Below are 19,802 nucleotides of genomic sequence, written 5' to 3' on the forward strand. Positions count from 1 at the left end.
GGATCTAATAAAGACACAACCTAAAATATTGTTCATAGGAGTGACACAATCCCCACAACCACTTTCAACCAAGGAACTAGAAGATTGAATCTTAGACGTTATTTAAACAATATTTACACAAAATATCAAGGTGAGACATCCCAAAATGTAGATCCATAAATCCAATAAATTAAATATATTTATCCTTTTGTTTGAACTTGTTCACTGGTTTATTACACAGGAAAGCCAATTTCCCATGATTTGTTTTTATACACTAATGTAGAATGGAAACTCTTAATATAAAATTAAATAAACTTTACATTGACTGTTACAAAAACTCAAAATCTAATCTGTAGACTTCAGTTAGGTTGTCTGTATTAGGAAAGATAATATTAATCATTTAAAACAATGTTTACACATTAGCTTTTCTACATCAGAAGAATGCTTTCTTACTTTAAAACCTTAAAAAGAATTTATTGTTGGCTAAGTATTCATATTCAAAATGCTCAAGACCAGAAGTGTTATAGATTTCAGGGTGAAACAATTTATTTATGCTTTGTAATTTGGACTATTCTCATGCATATTAGTGACTGAACATCCCTCTTTAAAATTTTAAAATTGGGGGTGGGAAGGTGGCTGAGTGGTAGAACGCTTGCCTTGCATGGATGAGGCCTTGCGTTCGATTCCTCAGCACCACATAAGCAAAAAGTAAAAAGCCACAAGTGGTGCTGTGGTCCAAGTGATAGAGCAATAGCCTTGAGCTGAAGAGCTCAGGGACAGCATCCAGGCCCAGAATTCAGTCCCCACATCCGGACCCCCCAAAAAATTTTAAATTTTGAATTAAAAATATTTTTTTAGAAATGCAATCTGTATTTTAAAGAGGGCAATGTAACTGGACTCTGGTTGCTGAAGCATGTAATTCTAGCTACTCAAAGGTCTGAGAATTTAGGATTGCAAATTGAAGCCAGCTGGGGTAGGAAAGTCTGGGAGACTCTCATCTCTAAGAAATGAGCCAAAATAGTTGGTAGTGGAGATGTGACTTAAGAGTTAGAACATTAGCCTTTAGCAAAAGAAGCTCATGGTCAGTGCCAAGATCTTGAGCTTAGAAGGATGACTAGCACACAATAAAACGGCATTGGACTGTATTTGTTCTTTTACAATTTTTTCATTTTGAAAATACCATAGAGAGGGGTTAAAATTACATGAACAAGGTAATGAGTATATTTCTTATTGAGCATTGTTGCCTTCTCCTTTGTTCCCCTTCCACCCCTTCCCATTCCTTTCCCCCAAACACCAAAGCTGTAAAGTTTGTTTTCTACATAACGTCTTAAACATCTCATTGTTGGAATGGGTCCACCTGTATACCTTTTTAAACAGTTTGATTTTTCCCTTCCGATCCACAAATTATACCAACATCACATCCAATGAAAAGAGGGTTATACCATGGGGGAGATACATACAAAGCAACAGAGAAATCTTCTTATAAATATGTTAGAAACAATACCAAGAAAGAAAAACATTTGAGTCCTTATCTTGGATTGTATTTAAATTATATTTTATCAATTGTTTTAGAATACATATTTAGGCCGTCTCATTTTTAATGATGTAAAATGGGATCATGCCTATAATTCTAGCTACTGAGAAGGCTGAGATGGAGGAGGATGGTTCAAAGCCAGGCAGGGCATGAAAAGCCAGCAAGGCTCTTATCTCCAATAAACCACCAGAAAACTGGAAGTGGCACTGTGGATTAATTGGTAGTGCCACTTGTCTTGAGCTGAAGAGTTGGTGGACAGTGTCTACGTTCAAAGTTCAAGCCTCATGACCGACAAAAAAAAATCCAGTTGTAGCTCGTCAGCAAGAAGAGGTAGGGGGAATTCACATATAAGGCGTCCTGGGGAAATTCCCAAGTGTATACTCAAAAATTAAGATATCTGGTTGAGTGGCTCACGTGGATACAGCACTTCAATTACAAGATAAAGGTCTCAAATTCAAACTAAAATAGTGCCCTTAGAAAGGCACCAACTCCTTCCTTGTCATTAGTTTTCCTCAGGGAATTATTCTGCCATGGTGTGGGAAGCCAGATGGGAGACAATCACCATCTGCCTCATTGTAATATACCTCGATTCTCTGCAGCTGTAAGATGCTGTCTCCATAGTAGTTGGCAGTGCAGTCAATGCTGTGCTCATCGTTTAGTATTTCCTAAAACTGAGATGGAAAGAGAAGTGTATTATGGCCTAGGACGTTAACTGTCCGAACAATGAATTTTAAAGTAACTATAAGAAACCCATGTCCTGTTGACACTAATATATTTGTGAAAATGACTACATTTTCTAAATTAAAAAAGCACAGAAATTGGTGGTATTTTAGTTTTGTTAATCTTTGCGATCTGGCTTAATAAAAGACCTCTAGATTCTTCTATGAGTATTCCATCTTATATGATACCATATTCTGTTTGGATTCTATGATAAGAACGTGGCCTTATATGGAGATGATATTGCCAAAGCTGTATCTTTTTTTTAAATATTATTTTATTTTATTTTTTGTGAACATACTGTACACAGGGGTTACAATTACATGGGCAGGATAATGTGTACATTTCTTATCAAGCTTTGCAGCCTCCTCCTTTGTTTACCCTTCACATCCCTTCGCAGCCTTCCCCCCAAGCCTCTCCCCGCCTCCTGCACCAACGTTGTAAAGCTCGTTTTCGACAGGACAACTTGTACTTCTCATTGTTGCAACAGGTCCACCTCTATCCTTAAACGACTTGTTTTTCCCCATCTCCTCCACAAATTATACCAGCATCAAATATAGTGAAAGCAGGGTTTATACTGTGGCGGAGGGACATACAAAGAAACAAAGAGATAATCTTATAAATGCATTAGAAACAAATGAATGAAAGAAAAAAGCATTAAAATACATATCTAAGGGTTCAGTTTCCTCACATCACATTATCTGACCTTTTCAGCTTGACTCATACATATACTAGATATTGCAAATAAGGAAAACTATGTTTCTTTGGGCCCGGTTTACTTCACTTAATATAATTTTTCCAAGTTTTTCTTGTCATTCTTTCTGATGGAGCCATAGAATTCCAATGTGTATATATACCCCATTTTCTTGAACCATTATCTACTGACGGTCATCTGTGTTGGTTTCATATCTTAGCTACGGTAAATAATGCTGCAGTAAACATAGTTGTGCTGGTAGCTTTAGTGTGGTCTTGTTTGTAAACATTTGGGTAAATGCCCAAAAGTGGGATTGCTGGGTCATAGGGCATCTCTATGTGAAGTCTTTTGAGGAACCTCCATACTGCTTTTCAAAGTGGTTGAACAAGTTTACACTCCCACCAACAATGCAGTAAGGTTTCCTTCTATCCACATCCCCTCCAGAATCTGTTGTTGTTAGAGTTCTTGATTTTTGCCATTCTAACTGTAGTGAGGTGGTACCTCAATGTTGTTTTGATTTGCATTTCTTTTATGGCTAGGGAGGTTGAGCATTTCTTCATGTGTCTATTGGCCATCCGCCAAAGCAGTATCTTGAAGACTCAGCTAGAGGTGTCTCCAGAACTCCAAGGGTCCTCAGAGCATACACCAACAATTACTGATTTAGAGATCAACCAACTTAAGGGAGCTGAAATGAGGCATGAGAACTCAGAGAAATTTCCATTAAGGTGGAAGAACTGTTCTCAATTATCTGACACTCATCAGTTAGCAGAAAGGGAATCCTCTGTATCTGTCAGCTCAAAGACACTGAATTCCTTTCATTCAAACCAGACCCCAAATGGATTATTCTCTTCCCAGGAAACTAAGTACAGTGACTTGAGTCTCAGGTAAGACTAAGTCATGCAAGGGATTTGAAACTACCCCAGCCTTACTTAAAATCCACACCCACCTGGGCCACACAAATTAGGGAAATTGGGGAAGCTATCTAGGGGACTTTATTTGCAGAAGGTTACGGACTACTATGGAGCCCCATCTACCTCAGACTAGCCAAGACCACCACATTTTCCACCCTCCAACCCTGTCCTCTTCCTCCTCATCCCCCTATATTTGAGACTAGGAACCTAGTCCAATGCCATGTTCATCTTTGCGCCAATCTGGATGCCACTCTGGCCTGCCTGTATGTACACAATCTCCCTCATTGTGCAAGGCTATAGAGAATTTGGATGTGTGTCCTCAGCAGTGGTATGCACAGAGGAAAACGGGTAGCATTGGGGAGCAGGAATTTGACACAGCCAACTCAGATCCCCATTTATACCTCTGGTGGTGGGGTAGACTTGATAGGCAGAGCCAGCAGGTGCTCCAAGTCAGTCTCCCTACTGCTGCGTAATCAGAGGGCACTACAAGTTGCCACCTAGCCCTGGCATCCAGCTGCCAGCTGCAAGTTCATTAGCATTGTTGCCACTCTATTTGGAACCTCTTGTCACACTGCCATCCACCTCCCACCGTGATTCCCAAGAGAGGCTGAACCCTGGAATCTAGGAAGCAAGAGGATAGGTTTCTTCTACACAACGTACTTGTGTGCTAGAAGCAAAGAACAAGCCTAACTTCCGTTTCTAATTGGAGGGCCTAGAACTGAAGGGGCATTTTTCAGCTGTGATACAAAGAATAAGCACAAACTGTTGGATTCCGTGACTGATCCACTTTCCATTCTGGGAAATCAGGGGATTAGGGCCTTGCCTTCATACTCAGGTTTTCTTTTTCTTTTCTCTTAAAAGTAGCTTGCTTTAGCTGATTCAAAACTTTGGCAAAGTAGCAGGGTATAAAATTAACTCCCAAAAATCAATGGCCTTTCTTTATGCCAACAACGAGAAAAGTGTGGCTGAAATTAGGAAAGCAACTCCATTTGTAATAGACCCCCAAAATTAAATACCTAGGAATTAACTTAACCAAAGTTGTGAAGGACCTCTATGATGAAAACTTTAAAATCTTGAAAAAGGAAATCAAAACAGAACTTAGAAAATGGCAAAACCTCCCATGCTTCTGGATTGGAAAGATTAACATCCTGAAAATGGCAATATTTTCCAGGCTATCTACAAATTCAACGCGATACCTATCAAAATTCCAACCTCATTCTTCAAGGAAATAGAAGAGGCAATCCAAAAATTTATATGGAACATTAAAAGACCCCAATAGCAAAAACGCTCCTCAATGGAAAGAAAACTTCTGGAAGAATATCAATAACAAATTTCAAACTCTACTCTAAAGGCATAGTAATCAAAACAGCTTGGTACTGGCATAAGAACAGACCTCAGGACCAATGGAATAGAATTGAAAACCCAGAAATGAACCTAAAGACCTATAGCCATCTAATGTTCGATAATGGAGCTAAAAAAATAGAATGGAAGAAAGTCAGCCTCTTCAGTAAATAGCGCTGGTAAAATTGGATAACTACTTGTAGAAAACTAAAGCTAGATACTTATATATCACCCTGCACCAGAATCAACTCCAAATGGATCAAAGACCTCAGTGTCAAAGCAGACACTCTGGAAACATTACAGGACAGAATCAGAGGAACCCTAGGTCTCCTTGGCACAGGCTGAAATTTTCTTAATAGAGACCCAGAAACACAACAAATCAAAAAAAGGTAGGACAAATGGGATTACATGAAGTTGCAGAGATTCTGCATTGGAAAAGGACATACCTAGCAAGATAAATAGAAAGCCCACGGATTGGGAGAAGATCTTCACTAGCCATAAAACAGACAAGGGTCTCATATCTAAAATATAATTGGAACTCAAAAAATTAAATCCCCCAACAACAAATCCTCAAAGAAACAACTGCCCAATAAATAAGTGGGCTATAGACTTAAAGAGAAACTTCTCTGAAGAAAGGAGGGCCAATAGACATATGAAGAAATGTTCCACCTCCCTAGCCATAAAGAAATGCAAATCAAAACAACACTGAGATACCACCTCACTCCAATTAGAATGGCAAAAGTCAAGAACTCTAACAACAACAGATTTTGGAGGGGATGTGGACAGAACGGAACCTTACTGCATTGTTGGTGGGAGTGTAAACTTTTTCAACCACTTTGGAAAGCAGTATGGAGTTTCCTCAAAAGACTTCACATAGACCTACCCTATGATCCAGCAATCCCACTTTTGGGCATTTACCCAAATGTTTACAAACAAGACCACACTAAAGCTACCAGCACAACTATGTTTATTGCAGCATTATTTACCATAGCTAAGATATGGAACCAACCCAGATGACCGTCAGTAGATGAATGGATCAAGAAAATGTGGTATATATACACATTGGAATTCTATGCCTCCATCAGAAAGAATGACATTGCCTCATTTATTAGAAAATGGAAAGACTTGGAAAAAATTATATTAAGTGAAGTAGCCAAGCCCAAAGAAACATAGGTCCCATGGTTTCCCTTATTTGTAATATCAAGTGTATGTATGAGTCAAGCCGAAAAGGTCAGATAATGTAATGTGAGGAAAATGAACCCTTAGATATGTATTTTAATTTTTTTTCTTTCATTCATTTGTTTCTAATGCATTTATCACATTATTTCTTTGTTGCTTTGTATGTCCCTCCCCCACAGTATAACCCCTGCTTTCACTATATTTGATGCTGATATAATTTGTGGAGGAGATGGGGAAAAACAAGTTGTTTAAGGATAGAGGTGGACCTGTTGCAACAATGAGAAGTACAAGTTTTCATGTTGAAAACGAACTTTACAACTTTGGTCCTGGGGGGGGGAGTATTCGGTGGGAAGGAAGGGGGGAGGCTGGGAAGGGAAGTGAAGAGTAAACAAAGGAGGAGGCTGAAATTCTTGGTAAGAAATGTACTCATTATCTTGCCCATGTAATTGTAACCCCTCTGTACAGTATGTTCACAAAATATAAAAATTAAAATTAAAAAAGTAGCTTGCTTTATTACTTGCGCCTTAGGTCTACCACTGTCTACCTTTTGCTTCATTTGGCTTTTGCTCAGAGCGTGAAAACTCAGCTCCTGCTCATAGTATATTTTTGTTTGTGGCCCTTGTTGGGAAAGGTTGTTGAGTTGGGGGTTGAAAGTAATTCCTAGTGACTCTTTCTGAGGTTTATACTATTATTGTGACTAGGTGATTACATAAATTTCTCTTATTGCAGAGTATTGTGGAAAAGTAATATTTAGTTGAAATCACAAATGTATTTTAACCTTCAGAAGGTAAATTGTCATTATCATGGTCTAAATTTTGTGAATTCTGTAATCTTTGACAATACAATTCCATAAGCTTTGACAATACAATTATTTCTTCCAGGTGATATTTACATTTCTTTCCTTTTGCTTATTGTAAGATGTTCTGCCTTTCGCTCTCATCCCTCCCATTTCTTTCTGAGGTTTTATTGATTTACTTATTTAATTGAAGGCTATACTACTTGAGCCACAGCTCAACTTTTGCCTTTTTTAAGTGGTTAATATGAGGCAAGTGTCCCATGGGTAGTCAAGGACAGTAAAGAGAGGCTTGAAATTGGAGCATTATAGATCAAAGTCAGCCTTGGAAAGAAAGTCCATGAGACTCTTATCTCCAGTCAAACACTAATAGGCAGAAGATAGTAGACCTGTAGCCATGAGCAAAACACTTCAACTTTTAGTCCCTCAACTGAACACAGTGAAGGAAATTTCATGGACTTTCCTGCCCAAGATGGCTTTGAACCATGATCTACAGATTTCAGCGACCTTAGCCTTCAGGATTATAAGTGTGAGTCAACATTTAGAAATCTTTAATTACCTCTTCTTTCACCTTTTCAGTTATTTATTATTTCTTTTTTTTTTTTGTCATTTGTTCTTAGGCACTAGCTCTCATGCTCCGTTTTGCCTTTCCTCTTGAAACTACCATGCTCTACAACTTTGACCACAGGTAAACTACAGGCTGTTTCTCTTTTTTGTAGCTCTTCTTCTAGGGCTCAAACTCAGGTAACTGTGACTGAGGTTCTTTTTGTTTGTTTGTTTGTTTAAGTGAGTGGTGGTTGTTAAGTCTTGAAATTAAGTCATGATGACTCTCCCTGAGGTTTTATTTACGTTTACCTTAATGGTAGTTGGTTTCACTACTTGAGCCATAGCTCAACTTCTGCATCTTTTGTGGTTAATAGGAGATTAGAATATCAATAGCAAGCCACGAGCATTACAGAGAGGACTGAAATTTGAGAATCATGGTTCAAAGCCAGTCTTGGGCAACAAAGTCAATGAGACAATTATATCTAATAAGCCAACACGTAGGAAGAAGTAGACCTCTAGCCATGAGCAAAGCATAGCAAGTTCAAGCCTCAGTACTGAACACAGTAAAATGTCTCCTGCCCAGGCTGGCTTTGAACCACAGTCCTCAGATATAAGCATTCTGAACAGGTAGGATTACAATTTTTATTTTGAAAGCTTCAATATACTCCGTTTGCACCTTTTCATTTATTTGATTGTCTCTTCCCCCTTTTTGAAAGTTCATGTCTTTTATTATTAGGGCATACCCATTTACGCTCAGTAATTAATTAATTTATCGATTGATTGATTTTGTCAGTTGTAGGGCTTGAACTCAGTGTCTACGCACCGGCCTTCAGGGACAAAGCAGGCACACTACCACTTTCAGCCACAGTGCCACTTCTACTTAGTTGGACAAAACAGTCACCAGGGGACTTTTCAACCTAGGCTGGCTTCCAATTGTCATCCTCAGATCTAAGCTTCCTGAGTAGCGAGGATTATAGACATGAGCCAGAGGCACCTGGCTTGTTTTTTAGATCAAAACTAACAAGCTCTACATTTAGGCCACACTACTTCACTGACTTCACTGTCCATGAGAGTTTTGGCTTTTTTTTTAATTGTGAAAATACTGTACAGAGGGGTTACAATTACTTGAGCAAGGTAATGAGTACATTTCTTATCAAGCATTGTTGCCTCCTCTCTTTCCCCTTCCCATCTTTTCCCATCCCCCACACCCCTGCCCCATGCGAAAGTTGTAAAGTTTGTTTTTTGACATAACATCTTGTACATCTCATTGTTGCAATGGGTCCACCTGTATCCCTATTTAAACAATTTTTTCCCTTCCCCTCCACAAATTATAACAACATCACATACAGTGAAACAGGGTTATATCATGGGGAAGGGACATGCAAAGCAACAAAGAAATCATCTTATAAATATGTTAAGAAAAATAGCAAGAAAGAAAAACCATTTGAATCCTTTTATTTTTTGCTCAAAGCTAGCACGAACAAAAACTCTACTCCTGAGGGTTTTTTTTTTGGGGGGGGGGGGCTGGGTGGGGCTGGAGGCTTGAATTCAAGGCCTAGTTACTCTCGCTGAGGATTGTTTTGTTTTGGGTATTTTGTTTTTCATTTCAAAGCTAGCGGGCTCTACTACTTGAGCCTTAGCTTAATTTCAATCTTTTTTTTTTTTTTTGGTGGTTAATAGGCAATAAAAGTCCCATGGAAACCAATAGCACTACACAGTATCCTAAAATCTAAGGATTACAGTTTAAAGCCAGTCTGGGCTTTGAAAGCCCATCAGTCTCATCTCAACTTAACCACATGTGACGGTAAGTAGTAGTTTTAAACTTGAGCAAAAACCCTCAAGTTCTAGCCCATGCCTAGCACACTCAAGTTAGTTGGGCTTTCCTGCCCAGGCTGGCTTCGAACTGTGATCTTTAGATTTCAGATTGGATTAAAGGTATGCGTCTATATTTTAAAAACTCATTGACTCTTTTCTTCTTCACATACATTCACTTGTTTATTTGTTGGTTCTCTGGCTTGTTTTGAGGGCCTCACCAATCTTGCTGAAGGATAGCATGCTCGAAAACAGTTGCACTTTGGTTGAGTTTTTGGTTTTGGTGTTTAGCTGGAAGTAAGTATAGAGATTAACATAGGGTCCTGAATTGTGCGGATTGTGATTCAACGTCAGGAGCAAGGAAAGTGCATGAGTCTGTTATCTCAAATTAACCTCCAAAAGATCAGACATGGTCAAACAAATACTTTTAGTTCATATCCCAGAAAGGCACAGACACACTCATGCACACACACACACACACACACACACACACACACACACACACACACACACACACACACACACACAATGGTCTTTCCTGTCCTGGCTGGCTTGGAATGGTGATCCTCAATTTCAGTGTTTTGAGTAGGTAGAATTACAAGTGTGATCCACCAGTTTCTTGGTCATTTTATCATTTTTAATAGACTCTTTGTGCTCTCTTCCACTTTTTTAAAAATTTATTTTGTGATTTTCTTAGTGCTAGATCTGTTTTTCACTTAGCTTTTTTTATGCTCAAGGTTGCTGCTGTACCACTTCAGCCACAGCTCCACTTCTGACTTTTTGCTGATTAGTTGGAGATAAGACGCTCATAAATTTTCCTGCCCAGGCTGACTGTGAACTGCAGACCTCAGATTTAAGGATACTGTGTAGTTCCCTTGGCTTCCTGTGGGACACTGTCCTATTTACCACCAAAAGAAAAGAAAGTGGGGCAGAAGTTGATCTGTGGTTCAAATAAGAGAGCCTGCTATCCCTGAATTAAAAAAAAATTACTTGTAAGTCTAATTCTGCTACTAATCGTACACACTGCTTGTTCTATTCAAATAAAAACGAAACAGAAACAACTCATGCACAGTGACCAGGTAATAAGGATTCCTGACTGATAACCAGAAACGAATTCCTAAACTCATCTCCTATAGCCTTTTTTAGATAAAATTGGTCATTTGTGTAAGCTGAGGAGAGATTAAAGAACAAGATTTTACAGGCCAGTTACACAGGACTTGGAAATCAGGATCCATTGGTAAAGCTTTTCAGAGAATGACTAAAAACACACTCTTCACCATTCCAAATGGTTCTTCCCTCTGTGCAAGGGAAAGAGAAATGAGAAGGATTAAATATGGGAAAAGTAAGAAGCATCAAACAAGGTAAGTAATGTTAACTGTATTAGATAAAGTAAAACATAGGTGTACAGTATGCAATCCAGAAAAGGACATGTCACCTCTGTGTGGATCCCAGTTAATTTAGTTAATAAAATTAATCGATGGTAAGGAGTAAAACCTTATATTGATTTACGGAAAGGAGGTACATGGTGGGCAAGTCAGTTCAATAACCTCAAGGATTTTGAACATAAAGAGTGAAAGTTTTTGACTCTGCTTGAGCAACAGGAAAGAACATCTGAGGAGGACTGAGATGTGCAGACATTCCCCAAGAATGATCTCACTGATATCAAGTGTTCTGATGCATGCTGGTTGCCAGGGGCCCATGCCTGTAATCCTAGCTACTCAGAAGGCTTAGATCTGAGGATTGTGGTTTGAAGCCATTTGGGATAAGAAAGTTTGCAAGCTTTTTATGTTTTACAGTTCAAGAATATTCTTATTTGACGCTAATTGTAACCCAAGGCAGTGCAATTGGATACCAAGCTGAAGAATATTAGAAAATACACAGACAAGTGTAGACAAAAAGAACAAAATCAATGAGGACCCGGGGTACCAAGGCTCAATGGCACCTGGGCTCCAGGTCACACAAGCAATCATATTTATTTGAATTCACACTGGGAAGGTTACCATGGATACATGCAAAAATGAAGCATCAATATTACAATCAGAGCCACCACAGTGAGTAACACTGTTTCCCTTATTGTTTTGAGGAAGGAGACTTCTCTTTTATCCCCCAGGTTTCAAGGCCTTTAAAGCACTATGGAAGGGGCAATAGTTTAACCCTCTCCAGAGCTGTGTTTTAACCCTTCCATGGCCAGCTGTCACCTTTCAGAGTACTATTGAGGTGATGTTCAACCTCTCAAAACTTTTCTAGATTCAACAGCTCAGCTTGAGTCCAATACACCTATTAATATTAATAGCATGTATTACAAACACAGTAAAAAGAGAAAAATAATATTAGACATTTAAACAGAAATAACTGACTGCATTCTTTTATCCGGTACAAGAAATTTAGCACTGTTGTTTAAGTCTCTAATAACACTTTTTTAGATATAACTTCACGGCTTTCATAAAACCTCCTACATAGTCCTTAGAGTGTCTTTTTGACTCCCATTTTTATTTGTTACATTTGCATAGTAGTATAGTATATCATCTTTAAAATCATATCACCTCATAATTAAAGTTTATCTTGTAAGTAAGTACTTGTGAAACTCCAATAAAATATCACAATAGTTGGAAGTGGAGCTATGGCTTAAGAGCTATAGTGCAAGTCTTGAGCCAAAGAAGCTCAGGGCCCAAAGTTTAAGCCCTAGTTTCCACACATACACATCTCCCCATCCGTCACCCAGACACACAATCAGATGATAATGCCTATCAAGTTCTTCCTTAGGATGATCTTGATGATGTCAGCAACTGTATCAAGTTTCGATCTCTCTTCCATGCATTTGTGGTAGTAGACAACAGAGTCGCTGTAGTATAACATGTGTCTAAGACTTGTCCATGAGCAAAAGCAGTTATGTAACATATCCATCACAATGTCCAGCTGTCTTGATAGTAGATCTGCCCATCTTGGGACTTGATGGGACCCATGTACTCTTCAACTGGCTTTCCCATCCTCTGTCCCAACTGCTTCAATGTTTCACCATCCACACCAAAGAGGCTTTCATTACCTCCCCAAAATTATCTGAATCCTGGATGCCTGAGATGTCGTGAAGACACTCTGTGGGTATTCCCCTCTCTGACAGGCCATTTTAACTCCTATGCTCTCCTCACAGATGTAGGCAATGGTCTCTGTGGGACTTCAGTGCCAGATCTTCGAGAGATTTAGTTTCATTGTTTCCATAAGCTCTGGGAAATCATGCAGTGAAGGGTCCAGTTTAGAAACATAGGGGTATACATACCTCCTCATTCTGGAGTTTTTCATGTATGTTCTCTTGGCCATTGAACAGAAGTGGGGTCTCTGAAAGGAAACTTGTATGGTGATCTGTCTGCTTTGGTCCATACAACATAGAAGCACTTTCCCATCCCTTCAATGATTTTGACAAGCTCCATGTGATTCATGCTGAACTGCTTTCAATGCTGTAACAATGTAGAGGTCACAACTTGATGTGTGGATAGCTGTCCATGCTTGATCCTGAGTTCCCTTGACACGCAGGGACCAAAACTCCAAGTTGGGAAAGTGAGAGCATTATTAGCTGGCTTATATCTGTGTAGTTTGAATGACACCAGTAGGCATTGAGGCCTCCTCTTCATGTCCAAGTACCCTCAGCATATTGATAAAGATTGACACACCATGGCAAGTCGTCACAAAAAAATTCTGACCTGGTCCTGGGCATTATCTCAAGCATCTCACCCACTTCTAGCAACTTCCCTTCTTTCAAGGTCTTGCCAATTCTCCTCCTTGTGTTCTCAGGTAAAATAATGCTGTCAGTGAGTAAAGAGCAGAGGACAAGGAAGCAGGTATTCTAGAGAAAGTAAATACTGAAGCCTCTTCCATGGTGAGAAGATAATGAAACCTGCAACTATAGGATAGCGAAGGAGTTAAGATGGTTATGCACACATTTTTGCACAAAAATTCCAGACCTAGTATGCCGTGTTCAGAGTTTCAGTCCATAATGGTCTGTAACAAAGGCATCACAGTTACAGATAAACCAAGTTCATAATGTCTTTTCTTCTTTTCTTCTGTGCCATTCTGGGGCTTGCACTCAGGAAATGGACACTATCCCTGAAGTTTATTTTTTCCCCTCAAGGCTACTACTTCACCACTGGAACCACAATTCTACTTCTAGTTTTTTGGACATAATTGGAAATAGAATTCGTACAGGCTTTCCTGCCCAAGTTGGCTTCAATCACTTATCCTCAACCTCATGAATAGCTAGGATTAGAAGATTGGCCATTGAGCATGGTAGCAACTCTCTTCCTTTTTAGTTCTTTTTCTTTGTTCCTTTTTTCCAGTTATGGGCCTGAATTCTAGGCTTGGGCACTGTCCCTCATCTCTTCAGCTGAAGGCTAGTCTCAACCACTTGAGCCACAGCGTGATTTCCAGCATTGTTTCTGCTTAAGTAGTAATGAGCAATTGAATCCAGGGCCTCATGCATGCAAGGCAAACACTCTACCACTGAGCCACCTTCCCAGCCCCATCTTTCCTTTTCTTTAAAAAATATTATTAGGAAGATGATGTTCAGAGGGATAACAGTTAAGTCAGTTAAACAGTTGTCAGGTAAAGAATCCATTTTTGGGGGACAATTACACCCCTTTCCTTTTTCTCAATTTATACCTCTCACTGTGGCTTTTTTGTGGTTAACTGGAGATAAGAATCTTGCAGACTTTGCTGCCTAGGGTGATTTTGAACCGTGATCCTCAGGTATCAGTCTCCTGATGAGTTAGGATTACAGGCTTGAATCTGAAAGACAAGATGACTGTTCTGAAGATTGTCCTATATTGGTTATAGGGCTGTGGGCCTGAATGGACTTATGCAGTTAATGCTAGGCAGATCAGTCATCTGGAAGCATGTGTCCCTTCTTAACCCTGATTGTCCCTCAGAACAGATAGGTGATGCTTTCAGAGCAAGAACCAGTTTGTACCAGCTCAACAGACGTCCTCACTATATATGTCTTATTCAACAACTATTGGGTTGCTTATATTATCAAGACATTTTCTTTCTTAAGAACTTTTTTATTGTAAGATTGCAATAAATACAGATTCATCATGGTCTAGGAATACATGTCTGCTATCAGCTTTAATATCAAAGCCACATAGATGTTCCAAATCATGTTTTATTGATCTTAAAGTAGTTCTTGAATATTAGTCTTTATTAGTAATGATATTATTAATGTAAGTATTAAAGTTCTTCAAACATATTTCTCTTATTAAATGAATCCTTACAGTAACATTGAAAGCATCTTCTGGAGCAGCATTGGAAAAGATACTTGGATAATACTAAGAATGAAGGATGAGAAGTGTGAAAAACAGAACTAAGAATTACCAGTGTGACTGGGAAACATCTTCTACAGAGCAGAATCCCAGATTTCTGGAAACATATCATGTGAGAACAGGGCTTCAAACAGTACATGTGACCACATGGGTGAGCCTCAGTGTTGCCACATAGATGTTATTCCTATATGAAAGTCTCATGTTCGATGGGCTTTCACAACCCCAGATTTATGAAAGTTTGTTGTCTTCTTTCCTTCAATATTACTTCATACTTTGCTATTGAGTGTAATTATTCTTTTAAAACATGAAAACTCAACACCATCTCTTGGACTGAGGCATTTACTGTCTCCCTATGAATAGATCTGTTATTTAAGAGGCTTCCTTGGGCTGGGTAGGTGGCTCAGTGGTGGAGCAATTGCTTTGCATGTTTGAGGCCCTGGGTTCGATTCCTCAGCACCACATAAGCAGAAAAAATGCCAGAAGTGGCGCTATGGTTCAAGTGGTATAGTGCTAGCCTTGAGCTGAAGAGCTGAGGGACAGCATCCAGGCCCAGAGTTCAGGCCCCACGAACGGACAACCCCCCCCAAAAAAGAGGCTTCTTTACAGGTGCCAGTGCCTCCCTCCTTTAATACTAGCTTCTCAGGAGGCTGGGATCTGAAGGTCACAGTTGAAGCCTGCCTGGGTGGGAAAGTCCATCAGATTCTCATCTCTAATCAACTACCAAAAAAGCCAGAAGTGGAGCTGTGGCTGAGGTGGTAGAACACTCGGCTGGAGCAAAAAACGCATAAGGATAGGCAGCACCCAGCCTGATCCTGAGCCCCAGACCCGCCTTCAGGCACACACACACACACACACACACACACACACACACACACACACAAACACACACACACACACACACACACACACACACACACACACACACACACACACACACACAAGTGGCTTTCTGCCAGACATGTCATGTGGGCCCATGAAATGGTTGGAGACCCCTCTTCAAATGGACTTGCCCTTGTATTTACTCCAGTAATGTGGAAATTGACTCTCAGTCACCTATAGGTCCATTGGTTTAGGATTTGTACTTTGCATCCCACTTCCTCTGCTTGTTTTTTGAGGTGAGTCTTGTAGCTCAACACAGATGTCAATACACTTCAAGATACTGCTTACGGTCTCAAGGCCTGCATTCACACTACACATGGAAAAATAAAACATGACCTGAGAGCCTCTGCTTACTCTGAGGGCCAGCTATCCAAGCAACGGCAGCTTCCTATGAATGGCAAACTGGAATCCAGGCTCAGGTTGTTCACAACAGACAGATGTGAGTTGTGTAAGGCTTGAATTGTTCTAAGGAAAAGCAGAGAATGGAGGAAGGCAGAGGAACTGGGAAAAGACAATCTACCCTCCCATGTTTCCTTGCAGTTCCTGGTCCACATTATATCCTTTGCTAATTGCTCTGCTGTGTGTGTGTATGTGTGTGTGTGTGTGTGTGTGTGTGTGTGTGTGTGTGTGTGTGTGTGTGTGTGTGTGTATGTGTGTGTGTGTGTGTTTGAGAGTGTCAGTGAATGTTTGCATGTGTACAGTGGTTCTGGGCCTTGAATTAAGGGGCTGGACACTGGGAAGGTAGGGTGAATATGAGCAAGTACATCATATGCGTGTGTGGAAGTAACTCCATCAAACCTCTGAGTGTGCAACTAGTATATACTAATAAAAGTGAAAAAATGATTAAGCAATGCTCAAAATCCTCCATAAGCTATTTAGAGATAACTTTAAAAAAGGATCAGGAAGCATAGTTGGTAGGGGATATGAAAAATCTGTAGTTAAAACTGTGGGATCATTCAAGCAAGGTGCTGGTGGCTCATGCTTGTACTTGTAGATATTAAAGAGGCTGAGATCTAAGGATCATTATTTGAAACCTGACCAGGCTGAAAAGTAATCACACTCTATATAAGATATACTACTCAGAAAAAGCTCAAAGTTGCACTCTGAGGCTTAAGCAGTAGAGTGCCCAAATTCAAACCACAGGACTGGCAGAAAATAAAAGAAATAGTCCAAACTTAAGATGTCTAAGGAGTTTTAGACTAAATGTTGTATATAAACAAGTTACTATATTTTGGGGCTCATTTGTTGTTGTTGTTTTAAATATATTATGTATATTCTTCCCCCTATGATATATCCCCATTTGACTTTGAATTGACTTTGATACCGTGCACCTTGTATATACATTTTTCTAATTTGGGGAGGGGAACCAAAATAACAAATTGCTGAAACAAGGACACAGGATGACCCATTGCAACAATGATATCCATAGGACAGTATGTTAGAAATGAACTTTACAACATTGGGTAGGGAAGGGTGGAGGGGAAGGTAAGGGATAGTAGAAAAAAACAAGGGAAGGGGTAACAATGCTTGACTAGAAATGTACTCATTGCCTTATTCATGTATCTGTAGCATTTCTATAGAATCTTCACAATAAAATAAGATTTAGAAAATGAAAAATATCTAGTTACAGCTAAAGTACGAAAGGAAAAATCCGTTCATTCATTTGCCTGTGGCAACAGAAATTAGAAATACACAGTCAATAGATATTTATTGCAAATCCCACACGGATTCATGCCCATGGCTACTTCACCCTCCTTGTCTTCAGGGGAAAGTCAGGAGGAATCAGTACAAGCTTCCTATCCAATAGCAGTCTACTCAATTCCTGTACCAAGACTGCCATCTGTAGTACATCAGATGGAAAAAGTTAACATTCCGTCTAAAAGGGTCTCAAATGAGCCCTATAAACCATAGCCTCCAACTGTCCTGATTTAACTCTTATTTCCTTTTCCAAGCTACAAATACATATAAACTTGTGGAGGGCTCTACAGAGATGGACAAAGACTTATAAAACATATATTGTTTCACACCTGTAGAAAATTAAAACTAGACCCTTATAAAGCACACTGAACAAGAATCAACTCCAAAGGGATCAAAGACCTTAGAGCCAAAGCAGATACCCTGAAAACATTACAGGAAGGAAAAGGAGAAACTCCAGGGCTCCTTGGCACTTGCCAAAAGTTTCTTAATAAAGACCCAGACACACATAAAATCAAAGAAAGGTTGGACAAATGAGATTGCATGAAACTGCAGACCGTCTGCACGACAAAGGACATAGCTATCAAGATCAAGAGAAAGCCCAAGGATTTGGAGAAGATCTTCACTAGGCTTACAATGGACAAGGATCTCATATCTAACATATAATTAGACCTCAAATAATTAAACCCTCCAAAAACAAATCCTCAAAGAAAAACTGCCCGATAAATAAGTGGGCTAAAGACTTAAAGAAAAAGGTCTGAAGAGGAAATAGGAATGGCCAATAGATACATGAAGAAATGATCAAATTCTTTAGCCATAAAAGAAATGAAAATCAAGACAACGTTGAGATTCCACCTCACCCAAGTTTGAATGGCTATAATCAACAAATTTAATAATAACTGATGCTGGAGGGGATGTGGTTAAAGGGAACGTCCTGCATTGTTGGGGGGAGTGTAAACTTGTTCAACCACTTTGGAAGGCAGCAAAACCATGTTTATTGCAGCATTATTTAGCAAAACTAAGATATGGAACCAACCAGATGCCCCTCAGTATATGAATGGATCAAGAAAATATACACAATGGAATTCTATGCCTCCATCAGAAAGAATTAGGCAGGTACCTAAGGAGCAGCCGGGATGCTGCTGATCAGAGCCGCTTGAGGCTAGGGCTGCACCTTCTCTGCCCTGATAGGCATCCTACTCTTGCAGGATTAGTGCAGCTGCTGACATACGAGGTTATGTTGGAGAAAATGTCAAGTTGAGATGTACATTCAAGTCATCTTCATATGTCACTGACAAACTGACCATAGACTGTAAGTACCGTCCTCCCAGCAGCAGTTGCACAAAATCTATTTTTCACTATCAGTCTTTCCATTACCCAACCACAGCAGGCACTTTTCTGGATCAGATCTCCTGGGATGGAAATGCATACAAAGGGGATGCATCCATAAGCATAAGCAACCCTAACCTGATGGACAATAGGACATTCAGCTGTGCTGTGAAGAATCTCCCAGATGTGCACCATGACATCCCCCTGACGGAACTAACAATCACAGAAAGGGGTTTTGGTACCATGCTGTCCTCTGTGGCCCTTCTTTCTATTCTTGTTTTCATTCCCTCAGCAGTAGTTATTGTTCTGCTGCTTGTGAGAATATTAAAGAAGGCTGCAGGGATGAAAAAGCGGAGGGCTATAAGAAGAAGTCTTGAAGTTCCAGGAAGATAGCAGAGGAGAAAGTGGAGGTTAAACAACTCTCGCATAAAAAGCAGTTTTAGTGTTCCAGTGAACAGTCCTAAGTCAGAGAATCACAAGTGTGCCATCACAGTACAGAGAGTTAGACCAGAGAGGGAAAATCCTGGCAAGGAGACAGATCTGAGCACTTGCCAGTAATCGCGGCTGTGGCTGTGGCTGCAGCGGTGGCAGCCGTAGCCACCATACCTGCAACACAGAGAGTCCGGGACGAAAGAGCCAGATTCGGCAGGTGAGCAAATTCTATTCAACACCAGCAAGAACCGACAAGGAGCAATCATCTTCATCCGGCAGTTAGCAGACCAGAGACAACCCAGGAACCAAGACTCGGCGTGAGTAGAAGCCTGACGTCCTCACTCCTTCTCAGAGAGAAGAGGAGGGAAGACACCTCTCATCCCCCACTACCAGAGATCTCCATCTTTGATACTGACAAGGGCCTGGCTGAGCTGCTAGCTCCAACTCAGGCCTTGGAAGAAAACTAGAGTCATTTAGGAGCTCACAAGGACCTAACCTGATGTGCCAGACTCAGCTCAACCCAGGGAAAAGTCACCCAGCTCAGGCTGTCAGACCCAGGAGTGGCTTTCTTCACTAGGAAACAGAGCGACAGGCTGTCCATCCCTTTAGCAGACTCTACAATCAATTGAAATTCAGTAAACATAAATCCTGAGAA

The 19,802-nt window shown here is 40.0% G+C and overlaps 1 protein-coding gene across 1 annotated transcript; it reads left to right on the forward strand.

Moving 5' to 3' along the window:
- The first annotated feature begins 10,760 nt into the window (after positions 1 to 10,760).
- On the forward strand, positions 10,761 to 19,108 carry LOC138828818 (myelin protein zero-like protein 3). Its single transcript, XM_070024928.1, has 2 exons — positions 10,761 to 10,867; positions 18,595 to 19,108. The coding sequence occupies exons 1-2, from the start codon at positions 10,761 to 10,763 to the stop codon at positions 19,106 to 19,108; spliced, it is 621 nt and encodes a 206-aa protein (XP_069881029.1).
- Positions 19,109 to 19,802: the final 694 nt, after the last annotated feature.

This window comes from Dipodomys merriami, unplaced genomic scaffold (genome assembly GCF_024711535.1).
Source record: "Dipodomys merriami isolate MVZ:Mamm:240054 unplaced genomic scaffold, mDipMer1.0.p SCAF_165, whole genome shotgun sequence".
NCBI lineage: Eukaryota > Metazoa > Chordata > Mammalia > Rodentia > Heteromyidae > Dipodomys > Dipodomys merriami.